Here is a 27,858-nt window from a genome sequence, read left to right on the forward strand (position 1 = left end):
CTGGAAGCTGGCTCTGACATGGACATAGCCAGCGAGTACACACAGTATGAAGAGAAGAAATCTTCACCCGGTCACTCAGGTAGCCTTCACTTTCTGAGTGGCACCATCTCTACCTAGCCCGAGAGGGGACCTTGGGAACCAGGCCTTATAGCTCCATCTTGGTGTGCCGCCGGCTGAACACGGCTCTGGGACCAAGTGTCGATGGATCAGGATCTTTGTTCCTGACCCTACAAGTTACCTCTGTCACCCTGCCTCTCCTGGCATTTATGTTTGAGGCAAGGCAAGCCACAGTGGGGAGAGCGAGATTATGACAGACTTTTCTTCCTGAGTGGCTCTGTCTGATAGACCTCCTTATTTAAGACTGAAGACTTCTTCATTTAAGATCTCATCTCTCCAGCAACAATCTTGCTACCTGCAGTTCCTAAAGAGTGATCCCTAAGTATTTGTGGGTCTCCACAGATGCTGCTCATCTTGCCTGATATTTTTAGAGGTGCCATTTTCATGGTATTAGAGCTCTGAGCTCCACTGCCACCTCTGAGGTGGTTTGCCTCCCTAAAGGAGCTATCTGCAAGTAAGAAATGAACACTGCTAACAGTGCTTGTGCTCACTGCTTTTCCTGAAAGAAAGACTCTTGTCCTTGTACTCCTGGTAAAATATAAGGCCTAGATTCCAGTTCTCTGTAGAACATCAAACATTTTCTTTCATTCGTGGGTTTTATAGATTTCATCCATCGTACAAGGCATTCTGCTGTATTGTCTTCTAAACCATCAGCAACCAGTGCCTCTCAGGGAGTTAAGGCCGAACCCAGCAGCAAACCTACCAGCTTGCCAACTCCCCAGAATTCCCCCAAGGAGGCCAGCCAGGCCTGTCCAGGTACGCAATTGCCAATGGGGCAGCAGTTTCACCTCCCCCTCCTCAGCTGCCTGTTTGACTCTCTTTGGGGACAGGGCCTAAATGTATCACGTTCTAGACAAAATCAAGAGACCATTCTCCTTTGCCAAGTGTGTCTGATTTTTTTTAAACTTGCTTTAAGTCTTTTAGAAAATAGGTGACTCACAACAGAATTTGATCTGCATACCAGTTTTGACCAATGGTTGGCTAATCATTTTAAAAGAATCAGGTTCATTCCCTTTTCTCTCCTTTTACCCTGGTGAGCAAAAAGGCAAATGTTTCTCCCGGGATGACAGCAGCCAAAGGATAAAAAGAACTCACTCCTGCTGATGCCCGTGCATGTTCCCCATTTAAGCTGCACAGTGTTCCTCCACGGGAGGGGCTGCTCACTTCAAAACCGAGGATGCCAGGGCGTCCTCAGCTAAGTCCTGCTCACATGCATCACCATGCATGCCATTTACAGATGTACAGGCAGGCCTTGTGGTGAGCACAGTGCATATCTTGGGGTCGATTAAAAGGGTCCATTTTATTGGCATGCCCGGCTCAGTTGCCAGGCAACGCACTGCTCATGCACAGCTCTGTAACAGGAAGGGCAGGAAAGGGGCAGACTTTGTCTTCACCTCCTATCTCCTGCGTGACTGGCTGGCCTTCAGGGTGGTTTGTGGCGAGACCTGACTCGAGTGGAGGTGCTTCCAGAAAGCACAGTGCCTTCTTCTGCTGCCCTCATTTCCCGGAGGGCAATTCAACCGAAATCTTAAGGACGAGGAAGTGTTATGACTCTTCCGGAGCCTGGGCTCAAATATTCTGGGCCAGCGTGAGCGGCAACTGGACCAGGAGATCATGAGGGAAAAGCTGTTCACTCAGAGCTGTAGACATCTGCTTGTGTGTCTTGGGTTCAAACAGCAGAAGGTCCAGGGCTTTAAAATCAGAATGCCTCTGCAAGGGATGCCTGGGCTGTGTCACTTAGCGATTTGGGTGTCTGCAGTATCGCTCTGACATGGTGTCAGCGTCATGGGACAAGGGATGTGTTTTAGAATGTAAGCATTGTCTTCCACACAAGACATTCTTCACAGGCCGTCTTGGTTTCTGCTCCTGCCCTATGGCTTTTTGTAGGAAAGGAGAAACAAATCAAACATTGGAACTTGCCAGCATTGCTAAAGACCTGTCTGTGGATGGGCTGCCTAAAGATCACCCGGGAAGATTTCCTGAAATGCAAATCTCCAAGCCTTGCTCCCAGAGTTTATGAATCTGTGGAACTGCATGAAGGCCTAAAAATATGCATGTATTAGGAGTTTTTCCTAAGTGACTCAAATGGCCCGGCAGGTTTCTATGCCATTCTGAATAAGCCACTCCACCAAGGCCTCTATTTTTAGTTTGGCGCTTGAACACATTGATTTGGAATTCTGAAGTTGGTTTTCATCAGTCCTGAACTGCATGCACTAGTAATTAAGATTTCCCCACGGCTCTTGTCCACGCCTACCCTCCTCAGGATGGGCCCTGATGCTTTCAGAGGTGGAGCTCTGGGTACAGGAAGAGTCCTGTCCCAGGCCAAGGATCGGCCCATCTGGAAGCAGCACCGCAGGAGTCCCTGGGAGCAGGCAGGCACAGCTGTTCTGAGCTGTCCACGCCCAGGATGGCTGCGTGGGGCTAGGTAATGCCTCCTTCCCTTCTGCAGCCAACTGTGTTCAAGATGAACACAGGATAGGTCTGCAGGACAGCCCTGGCATCCTGGCAAGGGGGAAAGGGGAAGAGTCAGCCAGGCCAGCCTTTCTGGTGGCCACGGTTGCTTTGGCTCTCTGCGAGACCCACACTGAGTGACAGCCACCCCTCACGGCGTGGTTCCACCTTCTCAGTCTTTCCCCTGCTCTTTTCTCTCACTTTCTCTCAGTGATGTGTCTCCTTTCTCCCTGCCCTGTCTGTTTCCAGGCTTTCCCTTGCACTCCCTGCCCAAGCTGGCGAGCCTTCCCCGGGCACCACTGCCCTCGGTGCCTTCCGACTTCCTGCCTTTCAGCACCCCCGGCCCTCCCCTCCTGGGCTGCTGTGAGACACCGGGGGTCTCTGTGGCCGAGGCACAGCAGGAGCTGCAGATGCTGCAGAAGCAGTTGGGAGAAAGTGAGCACTGGCTGTGCATTTGTGTGCTTGTGAGTGGCAGCCCCACACTGGGCGGCTCTGCATGGCTTGGGCTTGATGGCAGTTTCTAACACAACACCGGGGTATGTGTTGCAGATGAAAGGCCGAGGGAACGCTCCGCTTGCTTTTTTGGAAATGTGTTGACTGTTGCTTTTCTGGAGTGTGTGTCTTGTCATTTAACAGGTGTATGTGTTCATGAGATTGTAGGCCCTGGCTCACACACTATGGACAGTGCTGGAGACCACCAAGTATGCTGAATTCCCGACAGACGGGTGAATTCCTTCCACCCCTCGCTGGCAAGGGATGAAAGAGGCATTTCATGCTTTGTGCAGGATGAAGTAGCCATGAAAAAGATGACCCCACTCAGGGGACTCTTTTGTGTGGCTATTATATTTTCCTGCTGTAATGCTTTTAATCAAGTTCAGTTCCTGACAGCATCAGGCTGGGGCCAAAAGGGTGGTGGTAGAGGGATCCAGAAAGAAGAAGTGACATAGCCCCTTTCCTCCTCGCACAAGATTCATTCCTGCCTCAGGACAAGTGACATGTAGGCTGCTAGAACCACAACACATGCTCTGGTGTTTGATTGTGAATTCTGTCCTCTGATTCCTAAAGATAATTGACCTTAGGTAGTTACATAATGCATCAACTGGTGTACTGTCATCTTTTAGAAAACCGTTTTGGTTTATTTGTGGGCTGGATACTAAGAACTAGTAGTGAGCACTTATAGATTAGAAAAAGAAAAAACCCTCACATGATGAATTTTTTTCTCTAGTAGTACCTTAAAAAATAACAGGCACTAGAGAGCAATTTGAAATGAACTTAAATCCGCTTTCTGTGCCTATAAAGAAGCGAAAGACTTGTCTCCTTATCCCTGAAGCCCCGAATGTCATTTGGCCCAACCTCTTTCTGTTGTCAATCCCTGAAATGGACACTTTGTCTTTCCCCAGTTTGATTTCCAGAACCAGCTAGACCAAGACCATTTTCAGGAGAGTTTGTACATTCTGTAGGCAGTGAGGTCTAACAGGCTAACTCTTCTGCTTACCAGCTTTACATGGGAACAGCAATCTAGGGCTCACCTAGCAATGTGAACTGGGTCTTACTTGGGCCTCACAAAACTCCTGTGTGATAAATAAAGCTTGTGTAGGAACTAAAGCTCAGGGAAGTGAAGTTACTTGTTCAAGGTCACTAGTAAGTGGGAGAAGTGGGCTTGAATCCGATCTTCTGCTCTAGGTTTCATGTTTCCATTATGCCTTTTATACTTAGGATGGTTTTTATTATTATTCTGCTTAGACTGTTGGGCTAAGCTCAGCCTGAACAGACTCTGGAAACCCCTTGTAACAATATCTTCTCTCTCTTTAGAGACCAGTGGATGGTGCTAGTGTTTCTGACCTAAAATGTATTACTTTGGCAGTTCTGGTATCAACGATTGAAGGGTAACAAATGTGTCCCATACCAAATGGCAAGAGTATTCTCTAGTTTCATTTCTTTCTCTTGCCTTCTTTTACTTAATTTTTCCACATTTACCAACTTGTCTTTGTTGAAAGGGTAGGATGGAAGGAGAGCACTATGCATGAAAAGAGTCTGTTGTGGGTTAAATTGGAGTCACATTGAGTCTCAGGCCATTGGCCAGAGTTTGGATGGTCCCAGCTTTGGTGAGGAAGATTGTAACCCTTTCTTTTCCTGCCTGAAGACATGATGTTCTCCAAAACATTACTTCCCAAGCTCGTTGTTTGCTTTGGACCAATTTTCCATGTAGACAGTTGGTGTATTGTAGCTTCTCAAGACTCTGGGGGTGAAAATCTTGTGCAAGTCTGTATGGTGCAAGCCTTTGCATGGTTTAGGGCATATGCTCTATATTGTGAGCCAGAGAGCCTGGGATATGAGAATATTGGTCATAATCACTGGTAGACTTGGAACTTCCCATGACCTCGATTAAAAAGTAAACTGGCTGTCTGCAACCACTGATTTCTCTCTTTGCCTCGGAATGGGCTGGGGTTGAAAGGGGTGTGGAAGAGGCAGAAAATAATATTTTTATTGAATTCCTACAAAATTTAGGTGCTTAAAATTTAAATCTCCCTTCTTAACTCCCAGCAATCCTAATGAACATCTAGTATTTTACATATTGGAGAAAGAGACACCCATGACAATATTTTTCAAAGTTTGCTGCTTATTAGAATCACCTGGTATGATTTTGAACCATCCCTTGCTCAAGATGTATCCCATACCAATGAAGGCAAGATTTCTGGGGGTCTACATAGCAGTATATTTCCTTACATATTTCCTTAATGTGTTGCTAAATTTGAGAAACGGTTATGAATGGGGGTAGAAAGTGGCTTGTGGCAATTGCACTAACCCCTCCCAGGAGTCTGGCTTGGTTGGAGGAAGCAATGCCCTCACTCCTGTTTACGTATGCAGAGCGACCTATCTGTTCTGCTGCCCCCGTTCATAAGAAGGGAGTGGGCTTCCGAATATCTCCTAAAGTACGACCCTGCCCTCTTCTCTCTCCATCTCCGTCATGCTGGGTTTCTTTTCACTCGGAAGCAGAGATGATGGGCCTCAAGTGAAAGGCCTGGGATGTCACAGGGTCTGTGGAAGTACCGGCCTGCGAAATGAAAGGTCCTGCCTCCCTCTTTGGAATAGCGTTCAGTGATTCTTTAGACAGGAGTGGTAGCATTTTTCAGTTCCTTGAATCATGACGGATGGGATCCAAGCAGCCCTTGCCTTCCCCAGCGCCTTCCCCAGCCGCAGCTAAGAGTTCTTCAGTCCAGAGGAACTGGGACCACCATATCCAGCTGGATGTCACGTCCCATTCTCCTCTGAAAAACTTCCACGGATAGATGGAAACACTGACTGGCTAGCTTCTGGGGAAGGCGAGCGCTTATAGGCAAACAGATATTCCTGTTCATAAGTAAGCTCAATCCCATATCCCACTGCACTTTTGACTCCTAACTTTGGGGTGAGTCCCACTTTGGGAACTTCACTTGGACTCTGACATGAGGAATTATAGTCAGAGCCAGGAGTGGGGCCGCTGGACTTTTCCTTTGTGTGCCCTGGTGACTTTCAGACGTGCATCTGTCCTCTGTCCCTCGTGTCTCATTCTAGGCCGTGTGAAGAGCAGAAGTATCGCCTCTAGGTTGCGAGTCTTCATCTGAGTCGTATTCCGCAGTCGACTGGGAGTTCTGACACTCCACGTGTTCTCTTTTAGTCTCCATGCTTAGCAATCACACACCCCCTTGCTCATCCTTCCCTTCTAACAACCTGTTTGTTTCTAACTCATGTTTCTTTCTGCCCAGGTGTCAGCACTGTCCCCCCCCTGCGGCTACATTGCCAAGCAGCCACGGGGACGCCAGCTCTTCCCGCCACCTCAGCACTGCCCAGCCCCACTGTCCTCAGGGTGGCACCATAGAACTGGGCAGAATCCTGGAGCCTGGCTACCTGGGTGGCAACGGCCCGTGGAACATGATGAGGCCCCAGAAAGGGAGTGTGTCTGGGGGAGACCTATCCTCAGTCTCCTCTGTGTCCCAGCTGAACTCCAAACCCACAGGTAAAGCACAAAGCTGATGGGGCCGGTCTTTAAAAGAGAATCTCATTCAGAATCTACACCTTTCCTATGTGGGCAGAGCTTTTCTCGTTCCCCTTGTCCCCGACTCACAGAGTGAATGTGACACGAGAGGGCTGCATCATAGCACAATCCTTCCTGTGTGCAGGGCTTCATTCTCTCTGCCCCGGGCCTCATGTTCTGTGGGGAGACGGGAAAGCCAGGGCCCTGCTCCTCGTTTTCTCTTACTCACGTCCTTGTCTCTTTCCTTGCACCCTGACCTCTTTGCGGCCTCTCTCTCCGATCCCTCCAGAGTGCCAGGCATGGAGGTTCTCAGGGACTTCCTTCCGACAGTCAGGAGTGGCTACAGAAAGGGACACAGCTCTCCTGCCCACACCTATATCCGGGCATCTATCCTCCAGTCACACTGAGTGGAGAGGTGGAGCCAAGCACTGGAGTGCTGGCATGAGGCTCAGTGCCAACAGGGAGACTACTGGGTTTTCAGGAAAAGGCTAAGCCCAAAGCGGAGGGGTGCAGCTGATGTGGTCTGTCATTGGCATCCCTCCTGTTTCTCTTTCCTGCATTTTTTTCCTTCTCTGGAGGTGATCCTTCCCCCTCTCTCATCTACCTTCAGACCCCTAAATCCTTGCAGGCGACTCATTCTTCCTACTATATTAAAAGTGGTATCAGTCATTAACCATGTAAGGTGAGTTTAAGGTCAGGCACTTCTAACTCCAAGGCAGGAACCCCTCCCGCCCGCGACACCCACCCCAACACCCACGCAGCAGAGGTGCCCAGCTCAGCATTCTGTCACAGTAGCCGCCGCACTAGATTCTCACGGAAGCTTGAACCCCGTTTGAACTGTGCACACACAGGGTCCCTGTTGTGAACTGTGCACACACAGGGTCTAGGTTATGTGCTCCTTATGAGAATCTAATGCCCGATAATCCCCATGCCATCCCCATCCATGGAAAAATTGTCTTCCACGAAACCAGTCCCTGATGCCAAAAAAATCGGGGCTGCTTTAAGCCCCCTCTCCATGGGTGGTTGAAGGGGATTTGTCCCTTGCTCAAGAGCACTCGGTCATATATCAATTAGAAGAAAAGGTTGAGAGAAAAAGTAGAGTGAGTCCTTCCCTGTCATTCTCCAAGTCCCACCCAAGAGGTGGCCATGTCTTTCCAGGCGCGAGAAAGGCCCTTCGGTAAATTCTCTAAAACATGGGGAACTCCCTTTCACTTTACAAGAGCCCTTGTGGCAGGAGGCCCATGGGATTTCCTTAGCAATTAAACGAAAGTCCGTACAGTCTTCAAACAAACCACCGTTCCCAGGTTCCCAGGGGTGCCCATGTGAGAGGATGCAGTTGGCCGGAGGCGAGTGATGTTTTGGGATCCTGCTGGGAGGCCACTGGCTGGGTCCCACTCCCACTAGTAACTAGGATTCTCCATCTGCCACCTTTCCCCACATCCTGGTGGGATGGCTGCAGGGGCTGACCTGCTGGAAGAGCATCTTGGTGAAATCCGGAACCTGCGCCAGCGCCTGGAGGAGTCCATCTGTATCAATGACCGCCTGCGAGAGCAGCTGGAGCACCGGCTCAGCTCGACTGCCCGAGGAGGGGGTAGGATGGCCCAGGCCTTCCTGTTCCTGGCCTTATCTAGGGAGCTTCTGAAGGGAGGGCCCTTAGGCAGAGCCTCACAGATTTCCAAGCGCCTTGATACGCTTCACTTCACTTGCTCCCGACAGAACAGTCCAGCAAGGGTCGTGGGCCGAGTACTGTTACCCCTCCTTTATGGACATATCTGAGCTTAGAGGGTAACTTTCCTCGGGCATGCCAGGTCTGGTCTCCAGAGTCACTTAACTTCTCACCCATCCTTAATCTGCTTCTATACTGTGGGCTGATTCTCTGTGCTCTTGCTGTGTGATTGACAAGGGATAGAGCCAGGTCTGCAAGGGTTCACCCCCACCCCCGCCCATGTCCCCAGCTGCTTCACCGAGGTGGCCGTTCTCCCCAGACTCTCCTTCCAGCTGCAGTCACTTAGAGGCCAACCCTTTCATACACTGTCATCCTGCCCACACTGCAGCAGCAGATGTTTATGGAGAGCCTCCTGCACCATTGTCGTTACCGTGTGTGGAAATGCCTGCAAGAACCCCGGAGAAGAGGCTCACAGAAACCAGGCTTTCGGCCCATCATGCATTATTTAGTCTCAGGCCTTGAGTCCCTGGGGTTTTCTGCTGGGTTGGGCCACATAGTACAGAACTTCTCCTTTGGGAGACATACAACAGGAAACTTCTGGAAGTGTCTGTTACCCAAATGTGTGCTTTCTGGCACAGGATCCACCTCTAACTTCTACAGTCAAGGCCTAGAGTCCATACCTCAGCTATGCAGTGAAAACAGAATCCTCAGGGAAGAAAACCAAAGCCTTCAGGCTCAGCTGAGTCACATTTCCAGAGGTGGGTGCTCAAAAACCACACGGTGTGGTCACTTCTAGGTCCCTTTTTTCCCTGGTTGCACTGATCACCAATCGAAGAAGCCAAGAGAGGAAGGCAGAGATCACAGAGCTACACGGATCCACCAACCCAACATCGTCATAGCTGTTTCTCAGTCTAGAAAGGGCTGCTTCACTAAGAGGTCCCAACTGTGGGCCCCTCCAGCCCTAGGCTCCGGGGGTGAATAGCTCTAGAATGCGTCGTTGCAGTAAAAGCCCACCTGCAGATACGCAGAGTCACAGGTTGTCAAACTGGACACCAATTTGGAATCTGCTCTGCCTCCCCTACTCACAGCTGATATGGAACCAGGACAGGAAGGAGTATGAGTCCCGATATTCTCTCCCTGTTTCTCAGACATCGCTGCAGCTCTGTTGTCCCTTATGGTCCTGTCCTGCCGTCCCTCTGCCTTCTCCCCATACCACCTCACTCATACACTCAGGGCTCTCATCTGGTCAGCACTGCTGTGACTCCATGTTTGAAGGCACCAGTAAATGTCCTTCAGAACTTTCCCAATTCATTCAAGGGGTGTTTATAGGTGGGTATCATTTCCCACGTGGCCTGGAAGGCAGCTGAGCTTAGTGTTAACCGATTTGATCAAATCAATATATTATCAGTAGCAAATTGCATTAATTTACAAATATTTATTGAACAGCCATAAGATGACTAAGAATAGTATCCAAAAGGATTAAGTCCAGACTGAAGGAATGCTTATGGAAAAGGGAGATGACGTCAAGAGACATTTCTAAATTAGCCGCTTCAGAGCAAAGAGGCTTGAGGGGAAAGGTCACTGCTTGGGGAAGATAACAAAAGTTGATAGATAAGAGAGAAGGCAGGACGACTCGATGACGATCGCATGCTTGGAGAGACTAGAACAGACCTCACAGGTGAGCGGACAGTAAGAGGTTTAACTGAGTACAATTTGCTAAGCTCAGGTCAATTCACCCCGAGAGGATTGTCTGAACCTTCAGCCTTTTCTGAATTTCTACCAGTAATTTTTGACAACTTGTAAAAATCAGTGAATTGTCACAGGGTCCAGAAGAGAACGCATGCCCAAGTTTCAAAATAATGAAAATATGTCCTCAAAAAATCTTTACGAATTTTTTCAAGCTTCAAGAATGGACTTTTGAATGAGTGGTAGGTGAGCACATGGAAGATGGGAAGGGATAGAACCTGGAATGTTTCCTCTAAGAGCAAGGGAGGCCGGATTAAGCCAGTGGGATGGAGGCAAGTGCGGGGAGAGGCGCACGGCGCCCGGGCGGCGTGGGATGGTGAGCCAGCCTGCCCTCTGCCCACCAGCACAGGGCCTTCCTTCCCTTCCCCGGAGTCTGCGGGTCAGGGCAGATGTGCTTGGGCTTGTCTTCCTGCCCAGCGTTGGCCCCACAACGGAAACACTCCTGTGTTCTCTCCAGAGCACTCCCGAGAAACAGAAAGCCTGAGGGAGGCCCTGCTGTCCTCTCAGTCCCGGCTTCAGGAGCTGGAAAAGGAGCTGGAGCACCAGAGGACGGGAAGGCAGCAGCTTTTGGAAGATCTGAGTGAGAAGCAGCAAGAGATCTTGCATTTCAAGGAGGAACGTCTATCCCTCCAGGAAAATGGCTCCAGGTCAGAGGCCCATTGGTAGACACGGTGGCCCCATTTTCACATTAGAAGAAGGGGTATCGACAGGACAGTCCATGTCCTCTTTTGGAAGCCTCAGTTTCCCCTCTACTATTCCTGGTTTAGGGGTGGCTTTGAGTGGGAAGAAGAACCTCTCTGGGAATGTCCCTTTCACTCCAAAATTGAGAGAGTAAATTCTGTAATAGAAGGCTTCAATCTATCAGAGCCTGGAGAAAGAACATTCCTACACTTCCATTTAGATACCATAACCGAGGAAGCCTCTACACTAGCCATGATGCTTGTTCCTGCCACAAGCCCTATCATAACTCCTGTCAACATGAAAAGAGCATGGTAGGAGCAGTTAGAAGTCTGTGCTGGTATCTCAGTTCTACTCTTAGCTAATGTAGCTAATGGTATGACTTCAAGCAAAGTTACTTTGCCTCTCTAAGCCTCTGTTTCCACATCTGTAAAAGGAAGTTGATGGCTTTCATGACCTCCTGAGTTGACATCTGGGGCTCAGAGAGGTTGGCTTCCGGCTTATTATCCCTGTGTGGCTGAGTGGCCCCGCTGTTCAGTAGACCTTGCCTCTCCCCTGGCAGGCTGCAGCACAAGCTGGCCCTCCTGCAGCAGCAGTGTGAGGAGAAGCAGCAGTTCTTCCAGTCCCTCCAGTCAGAGCTGCAGATCTACGAGGCCCTCTGTGGCAGTTCCAAGAAGGGCCTGAAAGGTACGTGTTCTGACCCCTCCACCCCATGAGCTTTCTGCTCTTGCTGAGGATATGAGCGAGGCCTTTCCTTTGGAAGCTGTGGAAATCATGGGAAGCTACAGCGTTCTCTCAGAAAACCCCAGCCAGGCCTGGGCTCCCAATAAGAAGACAGTGGAGTTCTCAGACACAAAACCCAAAGGACCCCAGAAGTAAATTTTACCCACTTAGATGACCAGAGACAAGTTCATCAGTTTCCAGATTATATCTTTTTTATTTTAAGCAAAGACCTGTCTTAATAGTATTATCATTTGATCTTTAATCAATGGTCTTTAATACTGTGAATAATATATACTGACAGCACATGCAGCCAATGTAGCAGGCAGTTTGCTCCTGCCAACCCTTTCCCTAGTGCGAAAATGAAAAGATACCAAAAACAAACAAACAAACAAACAAACAAAAAACACCTTATAGAAATACCACTAGTAGGGCCTAAGTTTCAATCCTGAATTTAAGTGTTAAGTGCATTTATTGAGCACTTTTGTCAACTACTGAAATAATAATCTAGTATTTGAAAACCTTGGTATATTTCCCCATTCTTCTTTAAGTAGAGAAGGGTATTCAAAACATGATGTTTTTGTTTATTTGTTTGAAAATATAATACGTTACAACAGGCTGGAACAGAGGGCTAACATGAATGTCATTAAATTTAGCAGAGGGCCGGGTTTGGTGGCTTAGCCTGTAATCCCGCGCCTTTGGGAGGCTGAGGTGAGTGGATTGTCTGTGCCCATGGGTTTGAGACCCGCCTGGGCAGCAAGACCTCATCTCTACAATACATCAAAAAAATCAGCCGGGCATGGTAGCACATGCCTGTAATTCCGGCTACTTGGAAGGCTGAGGCGGAAGGATGGCCAGAGCCCAGCAGGTCGAGGCTGCGGTGGCCGGGAGCGGCCACTGCACTCCAGTCTGGGTGACAGAGTGAGACTCCAACTCAAAAAAAAAAAAAAAATTTAGCAGAGATAAAAAATAAAATCCTGAGCTTGATTAAAAATACCAGTGGGAAAAACCCCCAACATATTCGTGGTAGAAATATAGGATGGGGGTCTGGTTCTGCAGCCATTCATGAGCTTGAGGGTGGGGGAGCCTGGAAGAAACGTTTACCCAAGTAAAGTGTAGGTCAAGGGTCTGCTAGAAAAGTCAACTCAACCTGAGACCACAGGAGTATAACTGTGATGCTATACTGAGCGGCACTGTCCTGTCAGAGGGCATTGGCACACTAGGGAACATAACAAAGACAGGAGGCACAATGGTGTGGGACTAGAAATCTCAGACAGACTGAAGAAGCTAAAAAAATTCAGCTTTGAAAAGATCCTGAGGAGATGAGAACCGGCTTCAGATATTTGAAGAACTGTCAGGTGAAAAAACCTGATGCGTTTTGTGTCCCTTCAGAGGGCCAAACAAAGGGTAAAGAATAATGGAGTTTAGATAAAAATTTTCATAACATCTGACTGAGTCTCCTAATTTACTAAAGAGAAGGTGAACTGGACCTTGAGGACACATAGGGGGCTCCTCAAGCTGAGAGAACAGCACAAGCCCAAAGTCATATGAGTAGTCAGTGGGGAGACCAGCTGACCCACAGGAAGAGCTTCGTATCAGGGGGAGTGAGAAGTCAGGTTAGTGGGACAGAGAGTCACTGGGATTCAGAAAGCCTACATGTCAGAATAAAAGTTTACACTTTATGCAGGAGAAAATGAAGATAAGTCTGTTTTTTCTTTTTTTCAAGGAACATAAGCATGTGATGAAAACAGACCTTTAAGATGTTAAGTCTCATGGGATGCACTGGAGTTAGGAGACCTTAGAATCCAGGAAACCTACTAGATAGGTCTAGTGATGTTCTGGGACATTAAGAGATGGGAAGATGAAAAAAGTTTCTGAAAAAACAATAATCAAAATTTAGTGAGAATTTGGATTTAGAGAGGAAGGAATATGTCACAGAACTTTGGGCAAGATTCAATCATTCTTTTTTTTTTGAGTTGGAGTCTCACTCCGTCGCCCAGGCTGGAGTGCAGTGGCATGCTCGCAGCCTCTTCAGCATCGACCTGTTGGGCTCCGGGGATCCTTCTACCTCAGCCTTCCAAGTAGCCGGAACTATAGGCATGCACTACCACACCCGGCTAATTATTCATTTCTTTATTGTAAAGATGCGGTCTCAGCACGTTGCCCAGGCTGGTCTCGAACCTGCGGGCTCAGGCAGTCCTCTCGTCTTAGTCCCCCAAAGTGCTGGGATTACAGGCTTGAGCCACCATGCCTGGCCTAAGATTCAATAATTTTTTTCATGCCTTTTTCCCTGCTTATAGGCCTTTTAAGATTCATTCTCAAACCTACTACCACTAAAGCTCCATAGCCCCTTAGACTTAATTTCAAAATCCAGTAAGAACTCCAAACTGAAAGCTTTTGCACATACTCATTTGATGACTGAAACCTAAAGGAACGGGCCAGGGGACAGTCACAGTCTTTCTTGATCTACTTGGAATATTCACACAGCTCATTGCAGTGTGTTTGATTAAGGGGTGTGGCTCAGAGGCAACTGGGTCACGTGACGCAGGGTGTATGTGGTCTATACACCCTACTGTCTGTTAAACCCAAACAGATTCTGCCTTTTGAAATACATCGGGCCTTCAGGTTTTCAGAGAAGGACTGTGGCCTTATAGCACATCTCTGAGTGTGATGGCCATCAAATCCCACTCTCTCACCCCCTACCCTTCTCGAGTTTCGTGCTGACCTTCTGCCTGCGAGAACCCTGCAGTCTAGCCTGCAGGACTAAGGTTACCATGGAGAGGAAACAATGGACCTGTCCTTCTCTGCGAACCAAATGCCCTCTGGGTGCACGTGGGTCGTATGAACCTCAGGGAAATTCCAGGCTGAACCTGCACCATCTCAGCATGCCGCAGGCTCCACACAGTTCTGGTGACATCTCTATCGCATGTGTGTTGCACAAGGTGCTGGGATTGCAGTAGAGTCTTTGGCAGAAAGGAATGTCACAGAGGATGTTCTGACAAGTGCTTGGAAATAAAACACTTGGTCACTGCCACCTGCCCCCTCGTCTCTCTCCTTTCAGCTTATTGTCCGGATGCTTGTCATCAAGTCCCTCTGAGCAGTGACTTGGGCCACCTTGTGGCGGAGATCCGAGCTCTGAGAGGGCAGCTGGAGCAGAGCATTCAGGTGAACAATTGTCTGCGACTGCAGCTGCAGCAGCAGCTGGATGGTGGTGCTGGCAAAGCCGGCCTCAGCACCTCCTCTGTTAACCAGAACTTCCTAGCCAGCACTGACTTTGGAAACAAGCCGCCGCTCCTCCAAGGTAGGAAGGAAAAGGGAACGAGGAAGCCTCAGTCAGCGGGAGGGCCCACAGTGGAAGGAACAGTCTGTCTCTCCCATGCTCCTTAGGGTCAGGTTGAAATTGGAGATGTTCTAATAAAGCACCCTGAGGGAGAGTCAGACCTCCAGACTCTGAATTTGCCTCTTACGGGGGGTTGCTTTGGGCAGTGTTTAAACTCTCAGATGTTTAAGCCTTAGTTACCTCATCTTTAAGATGGGGATAATAGTGATGGTGATCAGAATAATATTAATGATATATACCTTGTATGGTTATACTGAGCTTAGATGAAATAACTTAAAAGTGCCTGGCACAATAAGAATTGCTCAATAATGAGCAGCTATATATGTTAATGTCTATTCCTTGTGTTTGCTTAGTGCTTTAATATATGCCAAGTGTTTTCAAATATGTGATTTCATCTGTAGTAGGAGAGTTCTTACTATCTCTGTATTTCACACGATAAAACTTAGGCACTGAGACACGAACAGACCAGGGTTTATAGGAGTTAGAGACAGAGCCCGGCTTAGAACCGGATGTTTTGACTTCTAGTCTGTGCTCCTTCCCCTTCCCCATGCTCTGCCTCGGTATTGCTGACCTTCCCAGACTCTCTAGGCTTGCTTTCCTTTCCCTCCTGTGTGAATAAATGTTGCCGTTCCTAAGGAAGCCAGGACCCTGGGGAAGTACAGGATGACGGGCAGGCTTGTTCCAGGTGGCAGCCGTTCACTTCCTCCACCCCGCCCACTTGCTGCCTTTTCAGACTGGACCAGGTCTCTTCCTCTCTTCTCAGCATCCCTCATCAGTCTCACTTTAATGTGAATTTTAATCGAGCTCTCTCACAAGCCTCTTGACTCACTCAATTTCTACTTCCTCTTCAGTTTTTTCTTTTGATATACAGTTTAATACACCATCTCCGTTTGCTTCCATGGCCATGTCTTCCGTTTTATTCTGATCAGGCACCACTGCTGTTCAGTTTCGCTAAAGCTGATCTTTCAAGCCTTTATGCCAGCTGTTCCCAAGCCATGCCAACCTTATTTTTCCCTCTGGTTCTTGCAGATGCTAATTAATTTATCAGACAATAACCTCATTTGGCAAAGAAGGCAACAAGAACACACTCATGCTGTTTGGCAATTAAATATAAAAATGCATGTGGGCTGCCAAGTGCAGTGCCTGGCTGCTAGAGACTGCGTTACCTGCACTGGGCAGATGCCTTCCCTCCTTGGGGCTGCTGGGATGGTTGTAGTGTTAAGCTTCACCTCCTCTTCCCTCTCACCAGGCTTCCTCCTCTCATCGGCGTCCCATATGCCAGCTGAAACTCGCCCCACGGGCTCAGCTCCTGCTCCCCTTCTTCCTGCACCCCAGGGGCCAGGGCTGGAAAGCAGGCTCTGAGCCACACTCACCTGAGCAGGACCTTTTTTGCCTTCTTTGTGGTGCTTTCCCGTTCTTACACAGCAGGGTCCTTTCTTGTCTCCAACAGGGCAACTTTAACCCATGAAACCTTCTGCCTTCTCTCTTCTCAGTACTAACTCAACAGAATGGTGACTAGAATGTTGAGTTTTATCCCCCATGAATCCTTATTTGATTTAATGTTTTTACATATATGCTCTATATGCTTTCTCATATTTATATTTAGTTACAAGGCATTGCATCAGGCACTACATACAAATTATACTCAAAACTAGATTTACAAAAATAGACCTGATAATTTTTTAAACTAGATGTTGCTTTCTCATGGAACATCTTTCTTTTTTTTTTTTTTTTTTTTGAGTTGGAGTTTCACTCCGTTGCCCAGACTGGAGTGCAGTGGCCGCTCCCGGCCACCACAGCCTCTACCCACTGGGCTCTGGCGATCCTTCCATCTCAGTCTTCTGAGTAGCCGGAATTACGGGCATGCGCTACCACGCCCGGCTGATTTTTGATTTATTGTAGAGATGAGGTCTCGTTGCCCAGGCGGGTCTCGAACCCGCGGGCTCAGGCAATCCACTCACCTCAGCCTCCCAAAGGCGCAGGATTACAGGCTGAGCCACCGAGCCCAGCTGGAACATCTTTCAATTAAAGGAACATCTTAGCCTAACAAATCTCCTAAGGAAGCTAGAAAGACAAGACCATCAAAACCCCAACATCAGCAGAAGAGTCCAGATCACCAAAGTAAAAGTTCAAATACAGGACATAGAAGACAAAGATATCATAGAAAAAAATCAGCAAAACAAAAAGCTGGTTCATTGAAAGGACAAACAAGATTGACAGACCCCTAGCCAGATTGGCCAGAGGGAGAGACAGAGAGGAAGAGAGAGAGAGAGAGAGAGAGAGCCCAAATAAACAAAATCAGAAATGCAAAAGATCAAATCACAGCAGACCCTGAAGAAATACAAAAACATCAGAGATTACTATGCACCCTATATGGAAACAAACTCAAAAACCTGAATGAAATGGAAGACTTTCTGACATCACACAACCTCCTAAGGTTGAAATAAGAAGAAATTGAGACATCAAGTAGACCAATAACAACCCAGGATAGGCCAGGCTCAGTGGCTCAGCCTGTAATCCCAGCATTTTGGGAGGCTGAGGTGAGTAGATTGCCTGAGTCCGTGGGTTCGAGACCAGCCTGGGCAACTTTGTGAGACCTTGTTTCTACAATAAATAAAAAATTAGCCGAGTGTTGTAGGGCGTGCCTGTAGTTCTGGCTACTTGGAAGGCAGAGGTGGAAGGATCGCCGGAACTCAGCAGGTCAACGCTGGGGTGGCTGTGAGTGTGCCACTGCACTCCAGCCTGGGTGACAGGGTGAGACTCTAACTCAAAAAATCCCCAATAGAACAACAACAACAAAATCAACCCAGGATATTGACTCTGTCATAAGAAAACTACACACACACACACACACACACACACACACACACACACACACACACACACACACAAAGTCCTGGACCAAATGGCTTTTCGGCTGATACCAATCCTATGGAAAGAATTCCAAGCAATCAAGAAAGATGAAACTCTCCTCAAATCTTTTTATGAAGCTAACATCACACTGATACCCAAACTGGGTAAAGGTCCAACAAAGTAAGAGAGCTACCGGCCAATATCCCAAATGAATATAGATGCAAAAATATTCACAAGAGTCTAGCAAATCAGATCCAACAACACATTTCAAAAATCATCCACCTTGACCAAGTAGGCTTCATTCCTGGGATGCAGGGCAGGTTCAACATCCAGAAGACCATAAATGATACTAGGAATTACATGATTATATCATTAGACATAGAAAATGCTTTCAATAAAATCCAGCTTTCCTTCTTGATAAAAACTCTTGAACTCCTAGGCACAGAGGGAACATACCTCAAAAGAATAAGACCCATCTACAATAAACCCACAGCCAACATATTGCTAAATGAACAAAAATTGGAAGCATTTCCCCTAAAAACCAGAACAAGACAAGGTTGTCCACTCTCACCCGTCTGGTTCAACGTAGCGTTGAAAGTCCTAGCTAGAGAAATCTGACAAGAGAAGAAAATCAGGGGTATCGAAATAGGAAAAGAGGAAGTCAAATTATCCTACTTGGCCGATGGTATGATTCTATATCTCAAAAATCCAAGAGAATCTGTCAAAAACCTGCTTGCACTGATGAAGGACTTTGGCAAAGTTTCAGGGTACAAAATCAGAGTGCAAAAGACAGTTTCAGTCGTATACACCAACAACAAACAGAACCAAATAAAAAGCACAATCTCATTCACAATAGCAACAACAACAACAACATGAAATACTTCAGCATCTTCCTAACCAGAGCAGTGAAAGACCTTTACAACAAAAACTACAAAACACTGCTCAAAGAAATCAAAGATGACACAAACAAATGGAAAAATATTTCATGATCAAGAATCAACGTTAAGATGTCCATCCTACCCAAGGCAATCTACAGATTAATGCAGTACCCATTAAATTACCAGCAGCATTCTTCTCTGATTTGGAAATGACAATATTGAAATTCAGATGGAAACAAATGATCATGAATAGCCACAACCATCCTCAGCAAAAGAAACAAAGTGGGAGGTATCACACTTCCAGACTTTAAACTTTTTTATAAGGTTACAATAGTCAAAACAGCCTGGTATTGGTACAGGAACAGGCATATAGACCAATGGGACAGGATAGAGATTCCGGAAGCAAAACCTCAATTTCTCAACCAACTCAGCTTCGACAAAGCCTCCATCATCAGTCACTGGGGAGAGGAGAACCTATTCAGTAAATGGTGCTGGGAAAACTGGCTGACCACATGCGAAGATTAAAACAAGACCCCTACCTATCACCATACACAAAAATCAACTCTAAATGGATCAAAGACCTAAACATAAAACCTCAAACTAAGAAACTTCGAAAATGCAGGAGACACTCTTATGGAAATTGGAACTGGCAACCAATTCCTGCTCAAAACCCCAAATGCCCAGGCCGTAAGAGATAAGATTGACAAACAGAACCTTATCAAACTGAAAAACTTCTGCAAATCAAAAGAAGCCATCAAGAGAGTGAAGAGACAGCCCACATAATGGGAAAAAATATTTGCCAACTGTATATCTGACAAAGGCCTAACATCTAGGATCTACAAGGAACTCAAATGTGCTGAAAAGAAAAAAACAAACAGCCCTATTAAAAAGTGGGCAAATGATATGGATAGACACTTCTCAAAAGAAGACATATGAGCAGCCAACACATACATGAGAAAATGCTCAGCCTCACTAATAAAAAAAATGCAAATTAAAACTACAGTGAGGTACCATCTAACTCCAGTCAGGATGGCCATCATCAATAACTCAAAAAGCAACAGATGCTGGAGAGTATGCAGGGAAACAGGAACACTTCTAAATTGTTGGTGGGATGTAAACTAGTACAGCCTCTGTGGAAAACAGGTGGTGATTCCTAAAAGATCTAAAAATCAACCTTCCATATGACCTAGCAATCCTCCTTCTGGGACTATACCCAGAGGAACTCAAATCACTCTATAAAAAGGATACCTGCAGGCACATTGCCACATCACTCACAATAGCAAAAACAGGGAACCAACCATGTTGCCCATCCAAACAGGACTGGATAAAAAAAAATATGGTGTATATATACACAAGAGAATATTACACAGCCATGAAGCAGAACAAAATTATGAACTTCAAAGCAACTTGGATGGATTTAGAGTCTAAAATACTCGGTGATCTTTCACAGAAACAAAGAACCAAGTACCACTCATAAGCGGACCCTGAACAATTATCATAACACTACAAGAAAGAGATCAGCAGTAATGGGATATTGTGTGGGGGGTGGGGGGAGTACACTTCATCAATAAGAGTACCTGATCTTAAACCAGGTGAAGAGGGGATCAAGTGAAACCCAAACTTTACCTGTACAATGACCATAACTACCTCTGAATTGTACCCCGTAGTTTTAAAATAAAAATTAAAAAAATAAAAATAAAGGAACACCTTTTTGTTCTGAAGAATAGAAACATGCTAAACTGACTGTTGGCTATTGCTTTTGATTGTAGTATCTGGATGGCAATTATGTGAGAGGTGAGTCCTCTGCCTCAGGTCTTGGCATGTGCATGGTGTGCAGTGTTCCAGAGATTCTGAAATTGTGGTTGTCTTTACGCCCTAGATCCAGCTGCTTCCCCTCCAGTGCGGGATGCTGGCATGCATTCTCCAACTCTGGTCTTCCCCGGCTCTTCTTCCGCCACTCCTGGCTCAGAAACGGCCGTATTCAACAGGACAGATGGTAAATACGGCAACTAAATGTCTCAGGAACTGACAATGGAATGTCATTAACACGAACAAGCCTTGGTTCTCTATACGCCCTTGATCTGAATTTAGAGATTTTTCTCTGCACTCCACAAGGCCTTCAGCCCTACTCGTTGCACCTTATGCGACTGTCTTTCTTGTCTTTCTTCATCCTCCTCTTGTTTCCTCCTGTTCTTTGGTTCGTCGCCCTGTCATCTCTCCATTCTTAAAAGTGCTGTCTGTTGATTGCCTGAGCCCGCGGGTTCGAGACCCGCCTGGGCAGCGAGACCTCATCTCTACAATAAATCAAAAAATCAGCCGGGCATGGTAGCGCATGCCTGTAATTCCGGCTATTCGGAAGGCTGAGGTGGAAGGATCGCCGGAGCCCAGCAGGTCGAGGCTGCGGTGGCCGGGAGCGGCCACTGCGCTCCAGCCTGGGCGACAGAGTGAGACTCCAACTAAAAAAAAAAAAAAAAGTGCTATCTGTATCCAGCTTGATATCCTTGTCTGTGTCTTCTCTACTCAGAAACTTATTTTATTTATGAGTAATATTTGTACTGAAATCATGTTGTTTGTAGCAACATGGATGCAGCTGGAGACCATTGTTCTAAGTGAACTATCACAGAAACAAAAAACGGAAGACTGCATGTTCTCACTCCTAAGTGGGCCCTAAACATTGGATACTTGAGCACAAAGGCAGGAAGAACAGAGGCCAGGCCCTGCTCATGGAAGGAGGGAAGGGGACAAGGGACACACAACCACCCGTTGGGGACCTTGTCCACCACCAGGGGAAGAGAGAGCTTGCCAGAAGCAAATCTCACCTGTTTGCTGTTTACTTATGTAGCAAGTCCTCCTGTGTGCCCTACAACTCTAAAATAATATTTGTTCTGGCTATTTCATTGGTCAATAAGGAAGTTTGCCATGAAGAGATGATATAAGAAAGATTATAAAAATAGGAACCTAGAACATCTCCATGGACTTCACACCACCCTTGTACATGCCAAAGCTTCCTTTCTTGTTCTCAGCCTCTTTCACTACCAATTTTGGATTGGAATGAACTGAGGATATCACTATGAATTCATAAAGATTCATTTTGTTGTGGTGGTCTTTTTCAGGCCTGGATTTGGACACTTCTCTAGTAATGAAGAACCCTCCCAAACTGGAGGGTGATGCTACTGATGGCTCCTTTGCCAATAAGCATGGCCGCCATGTCATTGGCCACATCGATGACTATGGTGCCCTCCAACAGCAGATTGGAGAGGGCAAGGTGCTGATTAAAAAGATAGCATCTATCGTGAAATCAACAAGCAACTTCCTTGGCCTTGATGCCCAGGGCACAGAGGTAATCTCATCTGTACCTTCAGGTGCGCTCTTTCTTTGGGCTTTTTCTTCCTCTGATTCAACTCCACCTCCCACTATTTTTTTTCTTGTCTTACATCTCTTAACAGTTGAGTCTACCTCATTGGTTTATAGCAGCAAAGCCCTTTCTTCTCCAGCCCCTATTTTTATTACAAGTTCTGCTTTGTTCCAGATGGAACTGACAGGCTATTTCCCCCGAGACTTGTAGAAAAACTCATGTAGCAGCATCGTCATCGTGAGCAGAGCATATATTGCATGTCCAAATACACTGGGTGTGGCACGAGTACCCTCTGGGAGCCTATTGTCTGTTACAATCATGCAGGCACATGGCCATCTGTGAGCAGAATGAAATCAGTCAAATGGACAGAAATGGAGGGATTTCCAGGTATTTGGGCCACACATGTGGAAGGGGTAAGAAGCCTTGGGCAACTTGGCGAGACCTCATCTCTACAATAAATCAAAAATTAGCCAGGTGTGGTAGTGCGCGCCTGTAGTTCCAGCCACTTTGAAGGCTGAGGTGGAAGGATCGCTGGAGCCCAGCAGGTCGAGGCTGCGGTGGCCAGGAGTGTACCACTGCACTCCAGTCTGGGCGACAGAACAAGATTCCAACTCAAAAAAAAAAAAAAAAAAGAAGAAGCCTGACAGCTGTGGGATTTCTTTGTGTCGACCGTGCAGGGTAGGAAAGGCAGTCAGCAAAGCTTCTCAGAAGCCGCCACTGGTGAGAGCGACCAGGCACCATTGGCTGTGCTCTCTGAGCCACCGGAGACCCGTGGATGTGTGGAGACAGCCCTGCCTCCAAATAGCCCCCACACTAGAGGGTAAGACGTACCCAAGTAGATGAGCACAGTAAGGGGCTACTGGTGTCACGTGAGAAGTTATGAGGACTAATGCAGAGTGGCCATTTGTCCTAGGCAAGGAAGGTCACAGGTTCATAGTAGAGGTAGCACAGAGGATGAGTGTTGAAAGCCCTGTTGGTTCTCCAGGTGGAGGTGGGTATTCCTGGGAGCTGCAGATGGTTGAGCAAGGTTTTCACAGGTTCAAGCAGGACCGTGTCCTGTGCATCACTCCCAAAGGAAGCTTGAGCCCTGTGTAATCGCTCCGCTCCAGAGATGCGCATGGCTCCCCTTGCCTTTCCCCAGGTGCTGGGAAGCAAAGGCATCCACGAGCTTCAGAGCAGCGCCAACACCCTGCACCAGGCCCTGGAGGAGTCGGCCTCCCTCCTCACCATGTTCTGGAGAGCGGCCCTGCCAGGCGCTCACAGGCCTGTGCTGCCTGGCAAAGTGGTAAGATGCTAGGGTCCTTTCCTGGTTCAAACCCAGCTCTTCTTCTCCCAGTACTGTCCTGTCTCCTCAGCCCTACAGCCTTTCAGAATATCGGGAGCCACGTAGTGAGCTGGGATAGACAGGATCTTAGGGAGCACTTCCTAGCGGGAGACTTTGATGCAGGATAGCTTCTTTCACGGTGGCTCTAGCTACATGTCCCTTCTCCTATTTCCTGACCCCAAATAAAAAACTAAAGAGCAAGAAGCAGGAATGTGGGAAAAGCGGAAACATGATCACCCTGGTAGTCCATAAGGCTTAGTTTCTTTGCCTCTCTGAAGTTCAGCTGAGTTGAAATGCAGGGAGGTGTTACAGCTCCCCCGTGCCATCCCGCCCTCCTCGGGTTCCCGTAGTCCAATGTCACAGAAGCCACCACAGGACGGGGAGCCTCTTTTAGCCACTCTGTGGAGTCCCAGCATCCCTTAAGTTTGCATCCCTAGGTCAGGCCTGAGGAACGTCAGGGTCCACTAGATTTCAGGCTGGCTCTGATTCACAGACTCTGTGGAGGCAGCCTGCAGGACCACCTCCCAGGAATTCTAGCCCTAGATTAGAGTTCCTGATACTTTCCCTTATCCAACTCTGCTAGTGCCCGGGATGAGGGAGCTTTACCATCTTCATGTTTGCACAAACATTTACGAGCTTGCAAACATTCCTCAGGCCAGACCTGTCTCCCCAGACATCGTATTCCTGAACTTCCTAGGCTCACCTGTGATGGGGAGTGACAGAACTGGTATCAGGACTAAAACCCAGGTCTTGTTCACAGCTGGGAGTTTTATGGCAGCCTGGAGCCAGGTTCTCTTCAGCAGCAGGAGTGGAGGCCTGTGCTAGGCTGAGGACTTCCAGGCTCTCAATTTTGCTACCTATTGGCCTCCTCCTAAACCCTCCTCAGCTGGAGGGTTGTAGAGGCTTTGGGGGAGGAAATCCAATCCCGAGATAGTTGAGAAGATTGTAAAGTCCTACTTTGTGCTGGACAGAGTCACAAGCACAGGTTGGTTCAGACCTCCCGACCGTTGACTGAGAACCCGTTCTTCTTCCCCAGGGAGAGTCAGCAGAAAGGGAACTTCTGGAGCTGAGAACCAAAGTGTTCACTCAGGAGAGGCTCCTTCAGAGCACAGCCGAGCGTCTGCAAGCTGCCAACCAGCAAAAGGAGGCCATGGAACAGTTCATCCTCAGCCAGTGTGGGAACCCCTGAGCCAAGGTGGGGAGGGGAGTCAGGGTCTCCCAGATGCCCTGCTGGTGCTGAGCAGTGGTGAAGAGGCTTGGGAAGTTGGGGTGGAGAGACTGATGTGATGCCCCCCACCTACCGAGCCACGAGTGACTGTGAATGCAGGAGGGGAGGGTGGGGAAGCAAAGGTCCCCCAGCTGAATGGCCAGAAAAAGCACCTGAGAAAGCACTTGCTGAGTAGATAGGGGCCCAGCTGGTAATTTCTGCTCTGTGGGGCTATTTTGTTCTTTCAGTGACTCGGACACACGATGTTTTAAAGAAGGCAAGGACTAATTTGGAGGTAAGGAAACTGCTGCACCCGTCAGAGGCACAGAGCCTAGCCCTAATCTGTCACCATCTGTTATCAGAGTCTGCAGGTGACCATTGACCTGCTTTGACCTTCTGCAAGAAGCCTTGGGGTCCGTGTGCAGGACTACAGGTCCTCAAAACACGTCCCGCTAGTTTCCATCCCCATCACCTTCACACCCAATCAGCTCTCGCCCCTCCATCTTGGTTAACTCTCACATTGCCGTCATTTCTCCATTTTTTACTTCAGTGTTCCCTCATTGATGCCAAGTTGGGAGTCTGGAGGAATGCAATTCCATTGACTCTTGAAGCTAGCAGACATTTGGGAGTCTGCCTCTGAACAAGTCTTCAGTAAAAGGATCTTGAGGACAGTTATGTGTTCTGTACTTTATGAGAAAATAGAAGCCAGATGCAACCTAATAAATGGATTTAACTGTGCACTGCTGGAATAAGAGCTGCAGTATGATTTTGATACAGCTTTTTCTTTAAGTAACATGACAAAACAGATCATTTGGGTCTCATTGATCTAAAAAAGAATGTGACAATAAATAACAACTGAGCCTTAAGGGAAAAGATGTTATATGTGTCAGACATTGCCTACATTTACTTAAAACACTATGTATTAAGTAAAGGAAGTACTTTGAGGAAACACTTGAGGAGTATGAAATGGTTTAAAAATCAGAAGTGAAACCTTTATCTTGGACTTTAAAACTTGGCCATAAGCAATTGAGCATATTCCTGGGAATGTTCCCACATTGTAAACTGAGGGAATGTTGATCCCCCCAGTGTGAAAATGACTTGGGCCATGATTTAACTTGCTCTTTTTTTTTTCTTTTCTAATTCCCTTTTGTTTTTCTCTGATGATTCCTTTCTTTCCTGAGCCTCTTTAGGACAACACTTACAAGATTGCCTCTGTAAAGCCTTATGCCTGTCCAAGCAAAGGTAACCGGTAGTCACTAGTACCTGCTATCTTCCTCCAGTGAGGAAGCTTTCCTTTCTTCTTCCCTTACATCATTGGAAAGGGCCTGCAGTCTGGGGTTCTAATCCCAGGCTTGTCACTAACTGGTGTGTGGCTTTGGCTGGCTCCTTAGTCTCTGTGAGACCACTGCCCCCTTATTTGGAAAAGGTAGACCTGGGCTTAGATGAGCTCTGAGTTTCCTGCTAATTTGGTCTTACCCTCTCCTTGTTGAGATAACTTTTTTTTTTTGAGACGAGGTTTCACTCTGTTGCCTAGGCTGAAGTGCAGTGGTGTGATATCGGCTCACTGCAGCCTCGACCTCCTGGGCTCATGCGATCCTTCCTATTCAGCTTCCCAAGTAGTTAGGATACAGGTATGTGCCACCATACCTGGCTAATTTTGTACTTTTTGTAGAGACGAGGTCTCACTGTATTTCCCAGGCTAGTCTTGAACCTGGGCTCAAGTGATTCTCCTCCCTTGACCTCCCAGTGTGCTGAGATTACAGGCGTGAGCCACTGCACCTGGCCTGGACTTAAACTTAACAGGGAACTTCCCTGCAGAATGTCCTCTTCTTCCTACAACAGGCTGTTTCTATAGATGCAGATGCTAGGCACTTCAACTCCTGGGAGATGGAGAGGCCCGTTTTCCTGCGGAGACAGAGTGACTTGGGCAGTGAACAGGCCCCTGAAGAAGTGGTAGGACAGGCCAGCCAGTATGCTGTAGGTGTGAGCAGAGGTCTCAGCACCCAGGGAGGTGGGAGTCTCCCCCAGCCGGGGGCACTGGCTGCCCCTCCAGACTGCCGCGCATGCCCTCGGCTCATCCTCTTAACCCGCTCTCACCATGCTCCTGGCTTCGGTTGCCACACAGCTCTCACCCCAGCCTCAGGTAGCCCTCTGCAGGGCTGGATGGCACACACCAATTTGCATTGTTTCATTTTTTGTCTGCAGGTGAAATCCCTCAGAGCTCTGGCGTGCGCTCCAGCCTTGTGACCCTTGCCTTCCAGGAGCCCTGCAAGAAGCGCAGCCACCAGAGGTCCTTAAGGCAGCAGGAAGGATGGGCCTGTCCCCCTTTCTTGCAGCTACCCACCTGCTGAGGAGGACTTGAACCCCGTTCCTCCACACCTGCTGGAGGGTTCAGAAGAGAGAGTCAGAGAGATGTCCTGGTGGAGCTGGGAGGAAGGCAGACGCCTTGCGGACAGTCATGGAAAACCACAAGGCAAGGTCCACTGGTCGGCGCTAAGCAAAACATGCGTAGTTTGCGTAGAGGTCTTGGTGACGCTGCTGCCCCACGGCCCGCTGGCTTGGGAACCGGCCACAGCACCTTTCTCGCCTCAGCAGCTGTCCTGAGACGGAGAACTCCGTGGAAACAGGACTCTGATTCCGATGAGTGGGCATGCGTTCCCAACACTGGAGCTCCTCGGGCAGTTCTGTAAGCACACCACGGAGCAGCAGTGCCCTGCTGGACAGTGCCTGTGGGGGCTTAGCGAGCACTGCTCAGAGACCCACACCTGACCCCGGGGCAGCTCCGGTGGGTCGGGTCAGGCTGGGTTTTAGTCCCCACCCTTGCACCTGAGTTCTCTGAGTTCACATCATGAATGTGGTGACATCCCAGCTGCCATGGCAGGCCCAGCCTCGCACTTTCTACTTCTTTTCTGATGTTATCTTCAAATCGGACCGGCCTCACTCTACATATGCTGTCCCATGTTGTCATTCTGTCTTTCCTCGGGGAAATTGGAGACTGATGGCCAGACCAAGCCCACTGAAATTCTTGCCTAGAGCGAACCTGGCTCATTTTTAATGGGAGAGGCCTCCAGCTGTATTAAAGCCAGTTTGTGTCTTCATAGTGCTTATAGAATGCGTGTCTGTGTGTATAAATGTATGATATAGATTTATATATGTTGCTATAGCCATATGTTGAAGGCCAATATAACTAGTGGACAGGGCTGGAAAAGGAAATAAAACAGTCTTTTTGGTGACTATTAAAGCAAAATGTGTATAAAGAAATAAATAATTTTTCTTTGCCTGGTTTGTTTCCCATTTCTACACCAGGATCTTGAAAGTATAAGAATAGGAAAGACAAACTGCGCTTAAGAAGCTCACAGTCTTATACTAAAAGCTCTAACTTCAAAAGATTAAGGCTTTCCTTTTTGGTCATGTTATAAGAATTCCCAGTCTGAAAATATGAAGGAATGATTCTTAAACTTGGTGTATCTTAGAATCAGCTGCAGAGATTATAGGAGCTACATCCTGG

The 27,858-nt window shown here is 47.7% G+C and overlaps 1 protein-coding gene across 1 annotated transcript; it reads left to right on the forward strand.

The window, feature by feature from the left end:
* LOC103269647 (myomegalin-like) lies at positions 1–27,629 on the forward strand. The gene is made up of 12 exons (XM_021717155.1): positions 1–79; positions 6,315–6,565; positions 8,043–8,174; positions 8,888–9,007; positions 10,453–10,642; positions 11,236–11,360; positions 14,455–14,694; positions 20,344–20,460; positions 21,578–21,804; positions 22,961–23,104; positions 24,180–24,318; positions 26,556–27,629. Exons 2-12 carry the CDS (start codon positions 6,481–6,483, stop codon positions 26,699–26,701), a joined length of 1,665 nt encoding a protein of 554 aa, XP_021572830.1. The 5' UTR covers positions 1–79; positions 6,315–6,480; the 3' UTR covers positions 26,702–27,629.
* The last annotated feature ends 229 nt before the right edge of the window (positions 27,630–27,858 follow it).

The sequence above is a fragment of the Carlito syrichta genome, unplaced genomic scaffold (genome assembly GCF_000164805.1).
Source record: "Carlito syrichta isolate Samal-C Ts95f unplaced genomic scaffold, Tarsius_syrichta-2.0.1 Scaffold309408, whole genome shotgun sequence".
Lineage (NCBI taxonomy): Eukaryota > Metazoa > Chordata > Mammalia > Primates > Tarsiidae > Carlito > Carlito syrichta.